The sequence below is a fragment of the Canis lupus genome, chromosome 28 (genome assembly GCF_003254725.2).
Source record: "Canis lupus dingo isolate Sandy chromosome 28, ASM325472v2, whole genome shotgun sequence".
Classification (NCBI taxonomy): Eukaryota; Metazoa; Chordata; class Mammalia; order Carnivora; family Canidae; genus Canis; species Canis lupus.
The window spans coordinates 7,325,551-7,347,925 of NC_064270.1; the positions used below are offsets into that span (position 1 = coordinate 7,325,551).

The 22,375-nt window shown below is 33.6% G+C and overlaps 1 protein-coding gene across 28 annotated transcripts in view; it reads left to right on the forward strand.

The window, feature by feature from the left end:
- The window catches only part of EXOC6 (exocyst complex component 6), a 223,923-nt gene that overhangs the window by 54,434 nt on the left and 147,114 nt on the right, over positions 1-22,375 (forward strand). For 22 of the 28 annotated variants that reach the window (XR_007406899.1, XR_007406900.1, XR_007406901.1 and 19 more), the window contains 3 exons: positions 1,179-1,224; positions 13,814-14,018; positions 21,626-21,778. Coding sequence is in view for 25 of the 28 variants with exons in the window: in XM_049103546.1 (XP_048959503.1) it covers positions 1,179-1,224; positions 13,814-14,018; positions 21,626-21,778 (404 nt within the window). In the remaining 3 variants the exon portion in view is untranslated. Of the gene's footprint in view, positions 1-1,178; positions 1,225-8,991; positions 9,148-9,417; positions 9,555-13,813; positions 14,019-21,625; positions 21,779-22,375 lie in introns of those variants that run through there. The other 6 variants (XM_049103552.1, XM_049103556.1, XM_049103562.1 and 3 more) reach the window with 3 other exon arrangements.

Consider the following 22,375-nt stretch of genomic DNA (forward strand, 5'->3'; position numbering starts at 1 on the left):
TGCATTGGAAGGAATATGAGAGAATATAAGGAGTCATAGGGTAAACAATGCATTTTCCTGTTGCTTAAGTTTTTCTTATTATTTTTGAGGAGAGCATTATTTTTATCTGGAAATAAGATAGATATGAAAGTTACATAAATTGTTGAGATAAAACAGGAGACTTCAAAGAAACTTTATACTTGTAGCAGCAGTTTTTGGCTTTTCCCCAGGTTATGTATTCACTCTGCTTTGGTTGGAAAATGTGAGAAATACTGTGTTACAATATAGGGGCTGTCATAGAGATATACATAGGATTCAGAGGTTGGATGGTTCACTGTTGCCACCATTGCAACTTTCAGACAAGTGAACTAAGTATCTTCTGTAAACTTGAAGACCCCTGGGAAGTAGCCAAAATAGAAAATCTGGAAAAAAGTGTTGTCTCTCTCTCCAGTCTGTGAAAATGTGAGCCAATGGTTTAATGAGCCAATGATAATTTACTCACTTTATACTTTGAAATTCTACTAAGGATAAATTGTAATCTGCGTTGTTGCATTAAAACCTTTTTGGTGGCAATATGTCATCTTGTTGAAGGTTATAACAATTTTATTGAATGATTGCATTTCCAAGGCTGTAATAAAAATGATAAAACAAAGTTGCTTTGCTCTGTTTATTTATGATTTTATTATAATTTACGCTCTGTAAGCTTTTGGGTTTTTTTTTTTTTCTTTGTCATTTTGGTGTAAAATTTTGTTTAGTGAGCTATAGCACAGTTGTGTTTGGTATATTTTTGATATATGTATTTTATTTGATATATTGAATTAAAATTAATCAATCTCACTTACTCAGTGTTGTCTCTTGAGTAACTAAAGTCCAAACTTCCAGTTCCACTACCAGGAAGAGACGTTAAGTTTCTGAATATGATAATTGTTAGTAGGTTAATGTTTCAATTATAGGTATCAACATATGAAAATGTTCCAAATTCTATAAAATGCGTTATTATATGTAATGTAATGTTCAATATATAGAGACATTAAAATGTTTTTATTTACTTGAAGTATGAAATTTTATTTGAGAATATAAGCCTGAATTAAAGTATAGAGAAAATTAATGAATTTATAATAGGCTCTTTCCTGTTTTAATTTTTTCATCTCAGTTTTTTTCATTTTGAAAGCTAAAATAAGTTATATTTTTTAATGCAGTGCTGGAAATGTACAGTAAGCTAAAAGAACAAATGACTGCAAAAAGGTGAGTTGGTTTCCTTCCTGTTTTTATTTTTATTTTTATTTTTATTTTTATTTTTATTTTTTCCTTCCTGTTTTTAATAAGAGTCATTTATTTTTCTGTTAAGAAAAGCATGGATAAACTTACTATAAAGTGAGTCATGTGAAGTTTTACTTTCTACCTTTATTCTTTTTCATGCAAATTGCCCATCAGAATCATCTAATAAAGCAATTATTAACCATTTATTTGTGGATCCATGTGCTCTATAAGTGAAATCAAAGATTGATAATATTGATGAAGGACAAATGGGCAACCAGACAGGAATAAAAAATATTGATTAGCTTCCATGTGAACATTGCTTACAATAAAAGGCTGAGTGTGTATTGTGAACCACAGTGAAAGCAGTGTGGGTAGTTATATTTTGATAATCTGGGCTCCTGTAGATCATGTTCTGTTTTATAACACTAATGAATACATGGCAAATGAAAAATCATTTGAAGTAATTTATTATCATTAGATATAATTATGTTTAAAATGTTTTAAAGATGGACAATTTTAAAATAAGAGAAAAATCAGAATAAATGAGAATATTCTGCATTTGGAATAGGGAAATAATGATTTCCTCTTGATTTATTAATAATTGCTTAATTATCACTGTACATTATGTACAAATCTATATTCATAAATCTGTGTACATCCTGCTTTATAGTGTTAAACTTGAATTTTATTGGCTTTTACCAATTCATACTAATTAGTAGAATTATTTTTTTCCTTCTTAATACACGAACCATCAGCTATCCTGAAAGTCTTTTTTATACTTTTTTTCTATCAAAGTTGTATATCCTCATATTTTGAAGACTCAGATAATATAGTTCTATGTGTTTGTTGCAGAAAAATAGGCATCATCTTCCCTACTTGCCATTTAACATTTCTTGTTGCTAGGGGCACAAAACCTTTTACCTCTTTTAAGGCATTATTTTGGTGTTTGCATTCATGTTTTTAAATAACTAACTTTTAATGTTTTTTTACTATTTTCTAGTTTGGGGCACTATATATTTTTTCAATAACATAATGTAATATTTATATTCAGATTTCCCCATTTATCCCAGATGTCTTATATCGTCTTTTCCACCCTGAAGCATTGGTTGATATGTCCTTTTTTGTCCCTTTAACCTAGAACAGTCTTCCTGCTTTACTTTGTTTTTCATAAAAGGGTCCAGGTCAGTTGTCCTGTCTGTTGACCAGGACATTTTGGATTTGTTTAATTATTTTCTTATGATTAGATTCAGATGAACTGTTTTTGGTAGGAGTATGATGTAAGTGATATTGTGTACCACTCACTGTATGAAATCAGAAGGCATATACTGTTAGATTTTCTCTAGATTATGTTAAATTTGGTCTTTTGGTTAAGAGGATGTCTACTAGATCATTTGAAAAAAGTATCTTTTTCTCTTTGCAATTACTAAGTATTCTGTGTGGTGATATTTTGAGTCCTATTTCCTTAACCTTCCACTCATTGGTTTTAGGATTCTTGCTTTAGATTTTAATTTTTTTTAAAAAAGTAATCTCCATGCCCAATGTGGGACTCCATCTCACAACTCCCAAGATCAAGAGTCGCATGCTCCTCTGACTGAGCCAGCCAGGTGTCCCTCTTGCTTTAATCAGTTATTATATTTAGGTTACAAAATGATGATTTTTATAATTCTGTCATTCCTTAGACATTTATTAGACATTAATATTAGCATTTTAATATAAAGAAGAGCTTTTTTAAAAAAAACTTTCTTTTTTCTTCTCTTTTTCATTATCAGTATAGACTCATGGATTTAAAAAAATAGTGTGTTATAATTATACTGCTGTTTTCATTATTCTTTTTGATGCTCAAATTGTACCACATTTGGCGAGGGGAACCCCTCAAGCCAATTTCTGTGTCCTCATCTGTCTTTGAGTACTTTCTTGCCACACAATAATATGTTCCAGGCCCACATTGTACTTGTCTTGGCCCTAGACCTAGAAATAGCCATTTTGCAAGATACTCTAGTTCCTTTTAATAATGGTATTTAGAAACAGATCTGCTTGCTGGGTTGGTATATTATACCCCTGCACTAGACACTCACCTCTCTCATGCCCTCTAGCCTTCCAGGGTTGCCTTTGAGAAGTTTGAAGCCATTCTAATTTCTCATCTTTAGTTTGTGACCTTCCTTTTTTCTCTTTTAGAATCTTCTCTTCTGTGGTCTGTAGTTACCTGATGATGTGCTCTGATGTGGGCCTGTTTACTTCCATTGTGCTGGGTACTTGGTGAACCTATTTGGAATTTAATCTGGAAACTGCTTTGATCTGATAATGTCTTTAAAATCTAGGAGATTTTCTTGAATTATTTCTTTCTTTCTGTTTTCTTGATTCTAGGACAGATAGTGATCTTTAATCTTCTGTATTGGTCCTCTGATTTTCTTTTTTCTTCCTTAACATTTTTTATTCTTTTGACTCCTTGCTCTGCTTCTCGGATGTTTTTTCATTTTTATCTAACAAAAATAATGCTGATTTTATTTCATTTCTGCTCTCTGATTTTTAATTTCTAAGAACTATTTTTTGATCTCCAAATATTTCTTTTCTTTCTTTTTCTTTTCTTGTTTAGGGTAACTTGTTCTTGATTCATTGTTAACAGTACTTTGTCTTAACCTCTCTGAGATTTTAAGTTTATGTATTTATATGTCTTCGTACATATAGTTTGTTTCCTCGAAGTTCCCCCCACCCCAGTTGTTCTTTTTGTTTTTTTAATCTCTGACTTTGTGGGTAGGGGTGTTTCTCAGATGTCAGGTAATTCCTTGGCTAACTACTTATATTTAAGTGTAGCAGAGGTAATAGGCTGATTGGGAGTTCTGAGTATGTGGGTGGGACTTGTTGAATGTGAATTTGTGTGAGGTTATCTAGCTGGGCTGTTTAGTTGGTGAGACTTTGCTATTAATATCTGGAGTTATTTCTTTTGGGGCTGCTCAGATTCCCTAGAGGATACTTTTCTTGTTTCCTGTCTTAAGGGTCAAGATCTGACTGCCAGCATTTTGGGATCTGAGTTGCTCAAGAGGGCATTTAGTATACATAGGCTCTACTAATTCTCTTGTTTTCAAATCAGTACTATTGCCTTCAACCTTGGGTAATGTCCCCACCCTATTCAGAGATTATTTGTTCTAGTCTCTTTAGTATTTATCAAAATGGGGAAAAATTGTTGCTCAGATGACTGGAGTGAAGTTTGCTTCTTAAACACATTTTCAACCAATATTCCTTACTTTAGCCTTCCTTTCACTCCCACCTCCATAAGTAGTGGGATTCCTATGAATTCTTGACATTTTTGGAGATTCTAGAGAATAAATAAGTTTATGCTTGTCTCCTCAACTATTTTTTTTTCTCCTCAACTATTGACTTAGAATTTTCTCAGATTTGCTGAGTTTTTTTTTTTTTTTGTACCACATGTCCATCAGCTTTCAAAATTCTAAAATTTTACTGTTCTTCTCCTTTTCTCTACATCTGTGTAGGCTTATACTTAAAAAAACATCTCTTCATGTTATTTTATTGGAGTTTCAAGGAGGCAAGGTTTTATTAAAGCATGTATTCAGGCTGCCATCGCACTAGATATTTAGGACCCCACTTCTGGTGCTCTGCTATATTTTTGTCAAGATAAATATCCATATGGGTAATAAAATAAAAGGTATGGGCAGATGTTATTCCTGGTGATCATTATAGATTGCAGATTAGCAACCTATAGAATCAAATTGACCCATAGATATATTTGGTTTGACTTGTAAAATGCGAAAAAAAAAGTTTTTTTGTTAATACCACTTCATATTTGTTAAAATATCTGGGTTTACATTCTGATGACTCACAAATCTGATTCTTGAATCTCAAGCTTGGCTTTGACATCCCTGATTCTTGTTTACTCTTTTCACATGGATATTTCACCACTATCTCAAGTTCAGCATGTCTGAAATAGGCTTAACAATCTTTGCTTATTTCAGGGATTGGCCCCTTTTCTGTCAAGTGTGTTGTGAAATATTTACTCTGTGATACAGTTTTTTATTTTTTAAGTTATTTGCTTAGCAGTTTTTTAGACCCAAATACACAAATCATAAGTCTGTTATATAGCTCCATGAGTTTTTCTTTTTTTTCTTTTTTTTTCTTTTTTTTTTAATTTATTTTTTATTGGTGTTCAATTTACTAACATACAGAATAACCCCCAGTGCCCGTCACCCATTCACTCCCACCCCCCGTCCTTCTCCCCTTCTACCACCCCTAGTTCGTTTCCCAGAGTTAGCAGTCTTTACGTTCTGTCTCCCTTTCTGATATTTCCCGCACATTTCTTCTCCCTTCCCTTATATTCCCTTTCACTATTATTTATATTCCCCAAATGACTGAGAACATATAATGTTTGTCCTTCTCCGACTGACTTACTTCACTCAGCATAATACCCTCCAGCTCCATGAGTTTTTAAAAAGCAAATACACCTTTATAACCACCAAGATGAAGATTTGAACATGATTTCTATCTGAAAAGCTTTTCTCATACTCTCTTCTGGTCATTACCACTCAAGTAAGATATGGAACATTTCTATCACCCCTTTATGCCCCTTCCTAATCGATTCCTCCTTCCTCCTCTACAATAACGACCTTCTGATTTCTATCACATGTTCTTAGAATTGATATAAATGGAATCATAGACTGTTTTTCTTGTCTAGTATCTTTCACTCCAAATGTTTTGAGATTCATCTATGTTATTACAAATACCAACTGTTTGTTTCTTTTCATTGTTGAATAGTATTCAGTTCTAAGAAGTTACTTATCTGTTTACCAGCTGGTAGGTATTTGGGTTGTTTTCAGTTTGGAGGTATTATGAATAAGGCTGTCATAAAATTAGCAGACAAGTCTTTTTGTAGATAGATGTTTATATTTCTCTTTAATACATGCACAGGAGTAGAATTGCTGGGTTAAGTGTGGATGTAGGCTACCTTTTATAAGAAACCATTAAATAATTTTCCAAAATGGTTGTACCATTTTATACTCTCATTGGCAATGAGAATTTTAGATACTGCCCATCCTTGCATCCTTCAACTAGAACAGAACCATGTTGGCACATGTAAAATGATACCTCATTGTGGCTTCAATATGCATTTCTCTGATGACTGATGTTGAGTGCCTTTTCATTTGCTGTTTGGTCATTTGTGTATTTTCTTTTGTAAAATGTCTGTTTAAGTCCTTTGCTTATAATTTTAAGTTTAGAGACCTATTGAACAGAAAGTACAGAGTTCGCACATATACCTTCCTTTCCCTCACAGTTTCTTGCATGAGTGCTAGTACATCTCTTACAATTTGTGAACCAATATTGACATGTTGTTAAGTCCACAGTTTACAATAGGGTCCACTCTTTTGTGTTGTACAGTTCTGTGGGTTTTGACAAATGCATGTCATATTTACCATGATAGCATCATACAAAATAGCTTCACTGCCTGAAAAAATCCCTTGTGCTTCATCTCCTTCCCCATCCATCCACCTTCCCCAACCAGTGCCAATCACTGACCTTTTTAGTGTTTCTATAGTTCTGTCTTTTTCAGAATGTCCTATAGTTGGAATCATACAGTATATGTCATATTCAGACTAGCTTTCATTTAGCAATATGCATATAAACTTCTTCCATGTCTTCTTGTGGCTTCATAGTTCATTTCTTTTTATTGATGAATAATACTGCATTGTGTGGATGTAGTACAGTTTATCCATTCACCTGTTGAAGAACATCTTGATTGCTTCTAATTTCTGGCAATTATAAATAATGCAGCTGTAAGCATTTACGGGTTTTTGTGTGGACATAACTTTTCAATTCATTTGGATGAATACCCGGTGGTATAGTTGCTAGATCATACAGAAAAACTTTAGTTTTATAAGAAAGAGCCAAATTGTCTTCCAAAGTGGCTTTGCTATTTTATACTCTCAGCAATAATAACGAATGAAAGTTCTGCTGCTCCACACCCTCACCAGGATTTGGTATTGTCCGTGTTCTGGATTTTAGCCATTGAAATAGATGTAGATAATATCTCATTTTAATTTGCAATTCCCTATTGGCATGTGATGTTGAGAATTTTTTCTTATGCTTATTTGCTATCTGTTGTATTTTTTTTGGTGAGATATCTGTTCAGATATTTTGTTTTTGTTTTTTTTAAAATTTTTTATTTATTTATGATAGTCACAGAGAGAGAGAGAGAGAGAGAGAGAGAGGCAGAGACACAGGCAGAGGGAGAAGCAGGCTCCATGCACCGGGAGCCCGATGTGGGATTTGATCCCGGGTCTCCAGGATCGCGCCCTGGGCCAAAGGCAGGCGCCAAACCGCTGCGCCACCCAGGGATCCCTGTTCAGATATTTTGTACACTTTTAAATTTGGTTAGTAGTTTTCTTATTGCTGACTTTTAAGTGTTTTTTTAAAAATATTTTATATACTATTTCTTTATCAGATATATGTTTTGAAAATATCTTCTTCCATTCTGTGGCTTGTTTTTTCATTCTCTGAATTGTTTTTTTAGATAGAAGATATTACTTTGAAAGTCTAGCTTATTAGTTTTTTTCCATAGATCATGCTTTGGTGATGTTTCTAAAAACTCATTGCCAAACCCAAGGTCACTTAAGTTTTCTCCTATGTTACTTTCTAGAGTTTTGTGTTTTATGTTTATGTCTGCCACCCATTACGAATTAATTTTTGTGAAATCCATTCATGAACATGGAATATCTCTCCATTTACTTAGATTTTCTTTGTTTCTTTCATCAGAGTTTTGTGGTTTTCTTTATAGAGATCTTGTATATATTTGATTAGATTTATACATAATTCATTTTTTAAAAAAGATTTTATTTATTTATTCATGAGAGACACACAGAGAGAGAGAGGCAGTGACATAGGCAGAGGGAGAAGGAGGCTCCCTGCAGGGACGCCGATGTGGGACTCCAACCCTGGACTGCGGCATCACACCCTGAGCTGAAGGCAGATGTTCAACCACTGAGCCACCCAGGGGTTCCACATAATTCATTTTTTGATGCTAAAGTAAATGGTATTGTGTTTTTAATTTCAAATTCCAGTTGTTCTTTTCTGGTTTACAGAAAAGCAGTTGACTTTGGTATGTTAACCTGATATTCTTCAACCTTGCTATAATCACTTACTAGTTCTGGGAATTTTTTTGCTGATGCTTTGGGATTTTCTACATAGATAATCATGTCATCTGTAGACAAGACTTTTTCTTTCTTTCTTCCCAGTATGATTACCTTTTATTTCCTTTTCTTGCCTTAATGTTTTTTTTTTTTTTTTTTAGTGTATGTGCTGCCAAAGCAAGCACTTTTTCTTGTAGTAATGGATTAGCAAGGAATATCAGTATGATAGTTAAATCAGAGTGATAAGGAGAAACATCCTTGCCTGTTTCTGATCTCATGGAGAAAAACACTGTGGTTCTCACCATCAAGTATAATGTTAGTTCTGTATGATTTTTATTCTTTTTTCTTTTTAAAAGATTTTATTATTTATTCATGAGAATACACAGAGAGGAGACAGAGAGAGAGGCAGAGGCACAGGCAGAGTGAGAAGCAGGCTTCATGCAGGGAGCCTGACGTGGGACTTGATCTGGGGTCTCCAGGGTCACGCCCTGGGATGAAGGCAGGCGCTAAACCGCTGAGCCACCTGGGCTGCCCGATTTTTATTCTTTTAAATTTGTTAAGGTGTATTTTATAGCCCAGAATATGGTCTATATTGTTGAATGTTCTCTGTGAGGTTGAGAAGAATATATATTCTGTTGTTGGATGGAGTATTCTGCTAATGTCAGTTAAATACAGTTGATTGATGGTGCTCTCCAGTTTGACCATATTCTTAACTGAATTTATGCCTGCTGGATCTGTCAGTTACTGTTAGAGGAGTTTTGAAGTCTTCAACCATGTTAGTGAATTTATCTCTTTTCCTTGCTGTTCTATCAAATTTGCCTTACATATTTTGACACTGTTATTAGGGACATACACATTAAGAATTGTTATGTCTTTTCAGAGATTAATCGTTTTATCATTATATAATGCTTCTCTTTATTTCTCATAACCTTCCTTGCTTTGAAGTCTGCTGTATCTGAAATTAATATAGCTACTCCAGCTTTCTTTTGATTAGTGTTAGCATAGTATATCTTTCTCCATCCTTTTACTTTTAATCCCTTTGTGTTTTTATATTTAAAATATAAATAGTGGTTTATAGTGGTTCCTTTTATACAACATATAGTTGGGTCTTGTGTTTCTTCTCCAACCAGAATTGTAAACTTCTGTAAGAAAATATATGAGGATATTTTCACATTACCTGGGGTAAGCAAAGATATTTTTTAAAAGGATCACAAAAAAGCTACTATACAAAATTAGAAATTGGACCTTTAATAAAAAATTTTATCAAAAGACACTTTTAAGAAAGTTGATAGGCAAGCCACAGACTAGGAGAAAACATTTGCAAGATTTTTTTTCTAACAGGGTTCATAACCATAATATAAAAAGACCGTTTACAAATTAATAAAAAGGAAAAAAAAGAATAAAAATAAGGAACTTCTGGTTTCTGGTCTGAGAGTAAAGAACTTTGAAGTAATTACTCCTGTCTTTACAACAAGAAGAGGGCTAAACAAAATTTAAAAACTCTTTTAGATCCATTGGAGAAATGAGGTCGTAGGGCAATCTGGTACCCCAGAATTATCTCTAATAGAGAAACAAATAGAGACTGTCACAGTTTATTGAAAGCAGAGGCTACTGTTGGAGCTTGGTAGGAGCACGGAAAGGTGATTGTATACTAGCTTCAGAGATAAAAAGATATCTGGGAGTCCAGGAAGTCCACCACTCTTCCATGAATTTTAGCTTCAGGAGCCCTTCCAGATTCTCAGAGTGTGGATCACAGAAAAATACCAACAGAGAAAGAAAAAGATAACCAATTTGAAATAAGGCCAGTGAGCTGTCTTCTAGCAAAATTTTGAATGAATCTCATTACTTTAACAGATGTCGAACTATTAAGACTTTATTTCTTCTTGAGTCAGTTTTCATATCTTATGTTTTGTCAAGAACTTTGACCACTTTATCTGAGTTGTTGAATTTATTGCCATAAACTTATTTATAGTATTGTCCTGTCATCCTTTTAATGTCTATAGGATCTGTAGTAATGTTCATCATTGTCATTACCAATATTAGTAATTGATTTATATGACATGAAGCTTATCAATTTTATGGATATTTTAAAAAATCTAATATTTGAGTTTGTTTATTCTTTTGTTTCTATTTTTATTTTTATTATTTCCATTGCTATACTTGGGGTTCTGTTTTCATAAAGTTAGAAGTTTAGAACAGTGATTTTATGCCTTTTTAAAACTTTTCAATCACTTATTGAAATGATTTGTATAGTAAATATGCTATGAGATAAGTGAATTTTAGCTTAAAATGCCTATAATCCCCCCAAATGACTATAATTTCCTAGACATCAGTGTATCAGTGTAAAGAACAAACAAACAGACAAATAAAAGCTATAATGAAACTCAACTTCTATTGAAACATTTTCTCTAGGGTAGGAAAATGTATATTTTTAAAAGTTTAATGTACCCAAATATTATATATATCACAATTCACTCTAAAATGTTAAAATCAATATATTTTTAAGCTTTTTAAAAAATTTAATCTCTATACCCAACATCGGGCAAGATTGAGTTGCATGCTCTTCCAACTGAGTCAGCCATATGCCTTTCTTTTTTGCTATAAACATTTAAAGTTATACATTTTCCTCTTAGAACTGCTTTAGGTGTGGTTTTAAAATATTTTTATTATCTTTTAAAATATTTTCTTATTTTCTTTTTTTCCTCCCAAAGATTTTACATATTTATTTGAGAGAAAGAGTGTGCAAGAGTGGAGGTAGGAGCAGAGGGAGAGGGATAAGTAGACTCTACACTGAGCTCAGAGCCTGATGTGGGGTTTGATCCCACACCCTGAGATTATGACCTGAGCTGAAATCAAGAGTGAGACACCCAACTGGCTGTGCTGCCCAGGCAATCCTTATTTTCCCTTTTTTGAACTTTTGGTTTATTTACAAGTATATTGTTTAAGCTTCAAACATTTGGAGGGGATTTTAAGGATATATTATCATCTTTATTATTAATTTCTAGTTTGATACTATTGGGTGAGTGAACATACTTTGTATAATTTCAAACCTTTAACATTTATTGAGATTGCTTAGTGACCCTGCATATCATCTGTCTTGGTGGATATTTCATATGTACTTGATGAGATTATGTATTTTACAGTTGTGGCTTTAGCATTCTAGAAATACCAGTTAGATCATGTTAATGTGAGAGCAGTGAGGTTTTCTTTTTCCGTAGTGTTTTTTTGTTGGCCAGTTCTATCAGGGATAAGAGAGGGGTGTTGAGTTTTCAACTATTGTGGTTCGTCTATTTTCCCTTTAGTTCTTTAGATTTTCCTTTATGTATTTCAAAGCTCTGTTATTAGATGCATTCATATTTATGATTGTTTTATATTCTCATTGATTAACTCTTGTGTCACATGAAATGTCCTTTTGTATCTTTGGTAATATTCTATGTCCTGAAATCAACTTTGTGTGTTATTGATGTAATCATTTTAGTTATTCTAGCATGCTTATACTAGATGTGTCATGGTATATTTTTGACATCCTTTTACTTTTAATCCTACTCCTTACATTTAAAGTGTTTCTTATCAATAGTATATGGGCAATCTCTACTTTGTTCATGGAGTTTTAGACTTTTTTTTTTAAATTTTAAAAAAGATTTATTTATTTATTTTAGAGAGAGTGTGGGGGGGTGGAGCAGAGAGAGAGAGAGAGAGAGAGAAACAGGAGGAGAGAGAGAATGACAAGCAGAATCCTCCGAGTGCAGAGCCCACCTGGGGCTTGATCCCAGGAATGTGAGATTATAACCAGAGCTAAAACCAGGAGCCAGATCCTCAACTAACTGAGTCACCCAAGTACTGCTAGACCATTTATATTTATGTAATTATTATTATGATTGACTTTTCAAGTATCTTCTATTTGATACATTTCTTTCTTTCCTTTTCATGGTTGAGGTTTTTTTTTTTTAGTTTATGTATATTTATCTCTAACTCTATTCACTTACTAGGTATACATCTTTGTTTAAATTTTTAATGATTACTGAGAGCATAGTATTCATGTTTAGCTCATCACAGTTGACTTTCAAATAATGTTATTTTATCAACAATATAAGAAAGTTAGAACAATTGTATTTATTCCCATCCTGTTTGTTGTGTTTTTATTATAATTCACTTGTAACCTACACATGTACACACAAATATATTAACCATAATTAAAACAGATTCTTTTATATTACCCACTTAAACTTTTCTGTTGTTTTTTTTTTCTTTTTGCAGATCCAGGGATCTGAGTGGCATAATTGCCTTTAACATGATAAATTTTGTTTAGTATTAATTGTAGTACATATCTGACTGCTAAAGGAAATTTTCTTGTCTATCTGGAAATGTGTTTTTCTAACGTCTATATCTGAACAGTAGTTTTATCGGATAGGGAATTCTGTTTTTTCAGAGGGTCCCCTTCCCTTAACAATTTAAATATTATGGGTTTGTATTTTTTTTTCTTTCATTTTCTGCTCTCCATTGTTTCTGTTCAGAAGTTCAGCTGTCATTCTCATTGGTGTTACAAGATTTGCAATTAGATCTTTTTTCCTTTGGCTACCTTTAAGATTTACTCTATGTATTTTGCTTTTGTAAGTTTGACTGTGATGTGCTTACGTATGGTTTTCTTTATAGTTATATTGCTTGGGGGTTCGTTTAGCTTATTTTAAATCTGTGGGTTGATAACTTTCATCAGTTTTGAAAAATTTGGGGCTCTTATCTCTTCATATATTTCTTTATTATTATTTTCTCTCTCTCTTTTCTTTTGGAAACTCTAGTTACATGTATGTTAGATCATTTAATGTTATGCATAATTTCTAAGAACTCCTCCTTTTCTCTTTTTGTTTCATGTTGGATAATTTTACTATATTTTACTAATTACTGTAACCCATTATGTCATTCAGTATGTATTTGTTGAGTTGAAAATAAATCACTCTGTGGCTTTTCACTTGGTTTTTGTGATATTTAATATTATTTCTAAGTGCTTTAAATAGTGTAAAATTTTCAAAAAAAAGCCCTTAAAATACGTTTTATTTTAACTTGAATTAAATCTGTACTTTTTTGATGTGATGGTCTGTGGATCAGAGAGATATGAAAGCACATATCAAATAACTAAATATTATAATTAAAATTTTTGCAACATATACATTTAAAATATGATGACTATGATAATGCTTATGATGTTACAGATTTAGGTGAAGTGAAATAAGGAAACTGTATGCTAGTGTAAGTCATGAATTTTCAGCCTGCAAACTTGTTCATGTGGTTTTATAGTTTGTGGTTAGTAAATAGAAATAAATGTTAATTTTACTTATTTTTTAACTATGTGTCCTTTTTGATTGGAGTGTTAGACTGATTAAATATTTTAACTTGAAAATTAATGTAATAGCTTTTTATAGAGTTTTTTTCTTAACTTTTCACAGGTATTATTCTGCTCTAAAAACTATGGAACAGTTAGAGAATGTATATTTTCCCCGAGTTAGTCAATACCGCTTTTGTCAGCTAATGATAGAAAATCTTCCTAAACTCCGTGAGGATATTAAAGAAATCTCCATGTCTGATCTCAAAGACTTTTTGGAAAGCATTCGAAAACACTCTGACAAAATAGGTGAAACAGCAATGAAACAGGTGAGATTAAAAAGGAAAATTTTAATTTGATGTTATTCAGTAGTCTAAATTAGAGAATATATCCAGAGTTTACTTGTTTTTAGTTATATAAAATGCTTATTTTTGTTTAGTTTTATCCTTTTCATATCTTTCCTGAATTTTGTTTTGAATGGATTTAGTCATCATTTTCTTTTGGTCTGTAGCTCTTCCATATTTAAGTAAGGTCAGCCTATTGACTCACCAGCCTGTCTGTCTCTTGGGAATCTTCCCATGTATGTGGTATTACATTAACTTTTGCCAGCAGTCAAATTTAGTATAAAATTAGCTGAATAGGCAGCCTGGGTGGCTCAGCGATTTAGCGCCACCTTCAGCCCAGGGCCTGATCTTGGAGACCCAGGATTGAGTCCCATGTCGGGCTCCCTGTATGGAGCCTGCTTCTTCCTCTGCCTGTGTCTCTGCCTCTCTCTGTCTGTGTCTCTCGTGAATGGATAAATAAAATCTTAAAAAAAAAAAAATTAGCTGAATGGCAGCCACAGGGGCAAACGATATTCCTTTTACCTTAAGGTTCTAAATTGCTCTTTTTAAAAGTATTATCTTTGAATTGGCAACTTCTGTAGCTCAATAATAAAAAGACAAGGCAGTGGACAAGATTTGGCAGTTATTACTTTCTTTTTAAGATTTTATTCATTCATTCATGAGAGACACAGAAAGAGAGGCAGAGACATAGGCAGAAGGAGAAGCAGGCTCTCCCTGCAGGGAGCCCGAGGTGGAAGTCGATCCCGGACTAGGATCACGCTCTGAGCTCAAGGCAGACACTCAACTGCTGAGCCACCCAGGTGTCCCAAGATTTGGCAGTTATAAAATTAATGTACCTTCCTTTTGAATCAGCAGTTCTTCTTCTAGATAATTCCCATTAGAAATGGAGGACACGTGTCCTTGTAATGTTCATAGCAGCTTTGTTTAGTTAGCCCAAAACTGGAAACAGCCCAAATGGACATCAAAAGGGGGATAGATATACAAATTGTGCTATATAAAAATACAATGGAATATTACTTAGCAATAAAAAGGAATGAAATTATTGGTATGTACAAAAAATATTAATCTCAGGCATTATGCTGAGCTACAGAAGCTGGACATACAAAAAAGCACAGATTGTATGACTCCATTTATATTGTAGTTCTACAGCAGGCAAAACTAATTAAAGTGAAAAAAATAGAGCAGTGGTTACCTCTAGGTGGGGTGATTGCCTGAGAAGGGACACGAAAGGACTTTCTGAGGAGATAGAAATGTTCTGTCTCATGATAAAAATTGTACAGTTGGCAAAATTATACAGTTAAGATCTGTACATTTCAATGTATATAAATCTGACCTCAATTGTAAAAAAATAATTGGGAGTGTGTGTGTGTGTGAAGTGAGTAGGTAAAGGTAGATAGATGAAACAATGTGTAAGTATTAATTGCTGAAGGTAGGCGATGAGTACTTGAGAGTTTGTTATATTAATCTGTTTATATTTGAAGTTTTCAGTAATAAGAAGTTTTAAAATGATTATAACTTAAAATTTCTGAGTTAAAATTCCCAATAATCACAGTGTCATAGAAATAAAACAGTGTTCAGCATGCTTTCTAACACCTAGTTTTCTTTTCTCAAGTATCAGAAACTATTTTAGAGGAGAAGCTTCAGGTTTGGCGAGGTGGGCAGAGGGATGTGTGCTGGTTGGGACCTGAGCACACAGCCAGAGAGTGTACCGCAGGCATGACCTTCTCTTCCTTCTCTGGCCAGGGCTTTCTGAGAAGATTTGACCTGATTTGATTTGATTTTCTAGTTAAAGAAATGTATCTGTATCAGACTGTTGTCACAACAGAGAAAATTAAAATTCAGTATAAGAACTTCCTCCCTACTTTATCTTTTTAAAGAATTCTGTATAAACCAGATAATCTCTTATATTCCTATTAATTGTTTCAGCTTTGCACAGTGGTCTATGTTAATTTAAGAGATTTAATAAATTTGTTTAGTAAATTGTTTACTTTGAAGATGTATAGATTTTGAAAATTCTTTATCAGGATCACTTTAATAATAAATCAAAACGTATGTAATAGTGTAGGACTTGTACAATAATGTTTTTAAAAGCTTTAAGAATTTCCTGTTAATTGCTGCTTATCGGTAGATGGACTGTAGCAGATCTGATCTTCAAATTATTTTTGATAGTATCTTTTGTTCAGATTGAATACTTGGTTGATTAAAAAAATGTATTTATTTGCTGTAAATAAACAGAAGCTACAAAAGAGAATTTAAGCCAAATTTATTTCCTGTCTTTTTTTGGAAGCTAGGCCAGAGGCCATTTTCCCTACCATTGGAATGATGGAAATATGGTTAGTTGTGGGGAGGAGCATAGGAAAAGAAACAGTAAAAGTACTGACCAGCAGGTTAAAGTTGGAATTTCAGAGTAGTAATCTGGAAAAGATAAAGGCTAAATTAAGTGTAAGAGAATGAGATTTGAAGCCAGAGTTCAGAAGAATCCAGAGATTCTGAATCTAGAGACTGTCATTATCCCAGAGAACTACATAGGTTAGGAAAGCCCTAGGAAAGTAGAACCAAAAGATTGGATATTACCTCACTTTTAAGGTAGAATAAAGTGTGGGATTTCATAGCTTTTCTCTGAAGTAATCATCTTTCTCCTCCATTGTTGACACTTCAAGATACGAATAGAACATGCATGCATTTTATATTAAAATGAGAATCAGGGGAGCTTCTGATTCTTCTTGTAGCACCTCCCATTTCTTCTCAGGATACTAAGTGTTTCTGCCTGATTGCTTCTGATTAGTGAGGTTTTTTTCTGCACTGGAGAGTTCTGCAACATTAAATTCTCGTCTTCACCATCACAATGCTTTTGGTACTTGAGAAAGTACCTAAGTCTGGACAAGGAGTTCTCTGTATGCCATGAGAATAAAAAACACAATCACTTGGTAAGGTTTTTTTCAGCACAGATGTAAATTATAGTTTAAAGCTCATGTTTGGGATCCCTGGGTGGCGCAGCGGTTTGGCGCCTGCCTTTGGCCCAGGGCGCGATCCTGGAGACCCGGGATCGAATCCCACGTCGGGCTCCTGGTGCATGGAGCCTGCTTCTCCCTCTGCCTCGGTCTCTGCCTCTCTCTCTCTCTCTCTGTATGACTATCATAAATAAATAAAAAAATTAAAAAAAATAAAAATAAAAAAAATAAAGTTCATGTTCTATTATAGAGTCTAAGTTTCTTTTCTTTTTTTTTTTTCAGTCTAAGTTTCATTATTAAACTTATCCTCACTGACCTGTTTTTCATAACCAGTTTTGTACCTTCTGCCTAGGCAGTCCACCAAGTCATGGACCCTGGGATTTGAGGTTTATGAGAATTTCCTGCTGAAAGGGAATATACTCTTCCTAGTTTACTTCCATTACTTTCTTGTAAAAAGAATCAAGCCCCCTACCTCTGCAACTTAAAGAGACCTTTCATTGCAGAAACCTTTCCTATTCATGTCTTTTTTTTTTTTTAATTTATTTGATGGGGGGTGGGAGGGTGGGAGGGTGGGGCGGGGAGGGTGAGCAGGAGGCGTGGAGGGAGAGGGACAAGCAGGCTCCCCACAGTGCAGGAAGCCCATGTGGGACTCTATCCCAGGACCCTGGGATCATGACCTGAGCCGAAGGCAGATACTTAACTGACTGAGCCACCCAGGCGCCCCTAATCATGCCTTAATTTCATTATCTTTTGTCCCATTTGTGGATTTACTTGTTATATATTCACTTGAATATCCTGTAGGCACATCAAACCTAGCATTTCTAAAAGTAAACTCACTATATTCTTACAAAATTGATTTTTCCTATATTTCTTATGTCACATTGTAATATGGCCTACTGTCATAAGCCAGAAACTGGGGAGTACTTTAGACTTTTCAGGAGTATTTATATTCTTTATGTAATTTGTTTCTAAGTCCTACTTGGTAATTGTCAATTCTGCTTCTTAATATCTGTAGATTCTGTGTCCTCCTTTCTACATACCTGGACTGTTGTTACATCAAATTAACTATTCCCTTATCTCTAGTCTTTTCTCCTTTTGCTTATTATTCTAAAATGCAGATATGACTACTTTCTCTTCAGTGATTCCCAGTGACCCTTTACCTAAATCTAAATTCTTCAGTATGAGACAAAAGCCTCACCTCCTGATATTCCTTCTTCTTGTGATATAACAGTATTGGATCTCTTAAAAATTTTGAACGTACAATTTGTTTCCTCTACGTAGAATGCTTTCCATTTCCCCAAATTTCATGTCTGAAGAATTCCTGCCTTTTTCCCCCAAAATAGGCTCGCTTAAGCATCACCTTGTCTTTGGAACCTGCCTTCCTTTGTCCTACTTCTGCCAGCAAAAGATGGTCACTTTCTCCTTGGTGTATATATCCCTTATACTTTTCACACTATATTATAATTATTTATTTTGTATCCTAACTAGACAGTGAGGTCTTTTTTTTTTTTTTAAGATTATTTATTTGAGAGAGAGAGCATGTGAGAGCAAGCATGAGCAGAAGGGAGGAGCAGAGAGAGAGGGAGAAGCAGACTCTCCACTGAGCAGGAAGCCTGATGTGATGCGGGGCTCTATCCCAGGACCTCAAGATCATGACTGGACCAAAGGCAGATGCTTAATCAACTGAGCCACCCAGGTGCTCCTAGACAGGGAGTTTTTTAAGTGAGGGATTATGTCCCATTTTTTTTTACCTTTCTGGGATCTAGTACCATGCCTAAAATGAGTGGCACAAAAAGTCATTTTTTTGAAGGATCTTAGAGCTGAGTTTTAGCTTCTCTGGGGAGGATTTTTTAAACTAAAAAACAGGCTTGTACTTTTTTTTTTAAACCTCTTTTTAATGTGAGAGATGAATCCACTATGAGTAGTCAGATGTTTAACAACTAAAATTCATGGTCTCAGTTCATAGTTTCCATATTATATTTTCTAGTATACATTTTAATAATATCCTTTAGGAGAAAGCAGGAGACTAAATGGTCAAATAAGTCTGGGTTAAAGTTAAGTATATTTCTGTAGTTATGAATTATAAATCTAGGAAGAGGATACAATACAGGATGCTTATTTAAATTATTTAAGCAGGGGATCCCGGGGTGGCTCAGTGGTTTAGCACCTGCCTTTGGTCCAGGGCATGATCCTAGAGTCCCAGGATTCAGTCCCACCTTCAGGCTCCCTGCATGGAGCCTGCTTCTTCCTCTGCCTGCGTCTCTGCTTCTCTCTCTCTCTCTCATGAATAAATAAATAAAATCTTAAAAAAAATAAAAAAAATAATTTGAGCATAGAACCTTTTTTTCAAGACATACTTATAGATACTATGAAATATTAGTTTTGTACATAACAAATTTGGAAGCAGTGCTTTTAAAAAATGATTTGTACTCTGGAAACAGAAAGCCATTAACAGAGTTAATTTGGACAGCTTGATACTGTAGTTCCTTCTGTGAGGTTAGTGGACATTTCATAGAGTTGGGATTTTAGCCAAAGAGGGAACCAGTCCCTTCTACCAACACACATATGCCAACTCAGGAAGTAAATGATCCAGTGTAACTTCAGAGCTTCAGAAAATTAAACATTTTTTCATTACTGTTAATCAATTGAAGTTAAGGCAGGATATTTTATGTACATTCATACATGTGTGATTTCTTTTTTAATTTTTCTGGTATTTTAAATTTTATGTGGCTGGTTTTTCACTTAAAAAAGAATTAGTGATTATTATTTTTAAAAAGTGACAATGTTCCAACCAAAGGTCATTAAAATAATTGGATCCTTATTTGACTTGACTTATTGAAATGAAGAGGAGTATACTGTTTGGTAATTGACATAAAGCTAACTCAAGGATAGGAAACAAAGTCTAAGTAATGGAACTATTAGATATGGACTTTAAAATTTGCATAGTCAAGGAATTATAAGACAAGCTTGAGAATTTTGGCAGATCATTGGAAACCGTAAAGCAAACCATCTGTAAATTCTAGAACTGAAAATACGTTACAAATTAAGAACTCAGTGTGTGGTTGACAGAACATGTTAGACATAGCTGACAAGAGAATTAATGAGCCAGAAGTTAGGTCAGAGGAAAATATCCAAATTGAGGCTCAAAGAGACAAGAGGATGGAAAGTAAAGAGTTTAAGAACATATAGATAAGATAGGAAGATTTAACATATGTAATTATAGCCCCAGAGGAAGAAGAAAGAGATGGACATAAATATAGCAGATCTTAAAGCTATCATTTCAAAAAGTTCATTGAATTTGAAGCAGGAGGAATACAAAAACCCCATATTTAGGCATATGATAATAAAATGTTAGAAAAATAAGGAAAAGAAGAAAAATTATCTTAAAAGCAACCAGAGGGAAAAATTTATTGCCTTCAAAAGAATAGTAATAATACTAATATTTAGCTGATTTCTCAGCAAAATTAATGGAAGCCAAAAGATAGTGAGCTGATATATCTGAACTGTAGATAAACCTTATCTGTCAACCTAGAATTGTTTACCTACCAAAAATATCTTTTAGAAATGGAGGTGAAATGGGAGTGCCCGGCTGGTTCAATTGGTAGAACATGTGACTCTTGATCTCTTGGGGTTGTGAGTTTGAGCCTCATGTTGGGGGTTAGAGTTTACTTTAAAAAAAAATGGAGGTGAAATGAAGATATTTTTTCAGATAGGAACCTAGAGAATTTATTTCTAGCAGGCCTACATAAAGGAATTATTATTTTCAGACAAAATTATCTCAGAAACTCAGAGATGTAGCAAATAAACAGGGCAACTATTTTGGGTAAAATTGCATATATTACATTGGCTATAAAAAACAAAACATCTTGTGGGGCTTACATATTTATAGAATTAACAGTGCAAAACAACACAGATGTAGAAACAGCACAGATGTACATTGACAGATGAATGGATTAAGAAAGTGCAGTATATATACATACAGTGGTGTATGGTATATTATTCAGTCCTTAAAAGGAAACTATGAGGTATCTAAAATAGTCCAGTTAAAAAAAAAAAAAAAATAAAAAAATAAAAAAAAAATAAAATAGTCCAGTTCATAGAATCAAAGAGTGGAATAGTGGTTGCCAGGGACTGGGAGAAGGGAAATGAATTACTAATCAATAGGCATAAAGTTTCAGTGAAGCAAGATGAATAAGCTCTAGAGGTCTGCTGTGCAACATTGTACCTCAGTCACCAATGATATATTATTTATTAATATTAGTATATGTTAATTATGTAATAATGCATATACATTTAAAAACATGAGACTAGATCTCATGTTAAGTGTACTTACCACAGTAAAATGAAATTTAAAAAAGAATGGAAGAAGATAATCAAGAGTAGAAATCAATATAATAGAAAAAAAATACGTTAGGGAAGATCAACAATGCTGAAAGTTGATTCTTAGTCTTTTTTCAAATAATACTGATAAGCCCTGGCACAACTGTTCAGAAAGAAGAGTGAGAGCATAAATAAAAAATGAGACATCATTCCAGATCCTACACCCAAAGGCATTAGAAAGATAGGAAAATATGAAATTCTTGAACCAATTTTATACCAGAATAAATTTTATAATCTTAAGTTTTCCTTTTTCCAAAATAGGCACAGCAGCAGAAAACCTTCAGTGTTGCTCTGCAGAAGCAAAATAATGTAAAATTTGGGAAGAATATGTACATAAATGATAGAATTCCAGAAGAAAGGAAAGAAAATGAATTGAAACAAGGATTTGAGGAAGAGGATGAGAATGAAGAGGAGGTGATGGGAGTATCTTCCTTCCTTTTTCCCTCTCTCTCTCCCTCCCTCTTTTTCTTCTTCCCTTCTTTTTTTTCATGAATTTTTTTCTTTTGAGTTGTCATGTATGTCTGTGTGACTCTCAGTGTTCCCATGTGCAAATTGAATTTATATAGATCAATTTGTGATGAGCTATTAGAGCAGTGTGTCACATGAAATATTAGACTGCATAATTGAGAGGTAAACAGGATATATTCTAGATTATATTAAATAAGCCATAGATAGTTGGCCCTAGGTATTCTGCCATAATTAACAGTAATATTGTAAATGTAATGATTTTTTTGTAGTGATCACTCATTTTAATTATCTGTGGCAAACATTTAATTTCATGATGGGCTTGGCTTTGCTGTTTAGACTAATTCTGGAAAGCCTGTCTTTTTTCCCCCAGTTAGTATTGAGATATTGCAAAAATGGTTCAAATGTGATTAAAGTTTTTTAATCTTAAAAAAGTCTTAAGTCTAGAAAACTTGAAATTATCCTTAAGTATTCACTTTCTTTCATCTTCGGTATCCAGATTTATTCCTTTTTTTAAAATAATTTTTTTAAAAAGATTTTATTAAT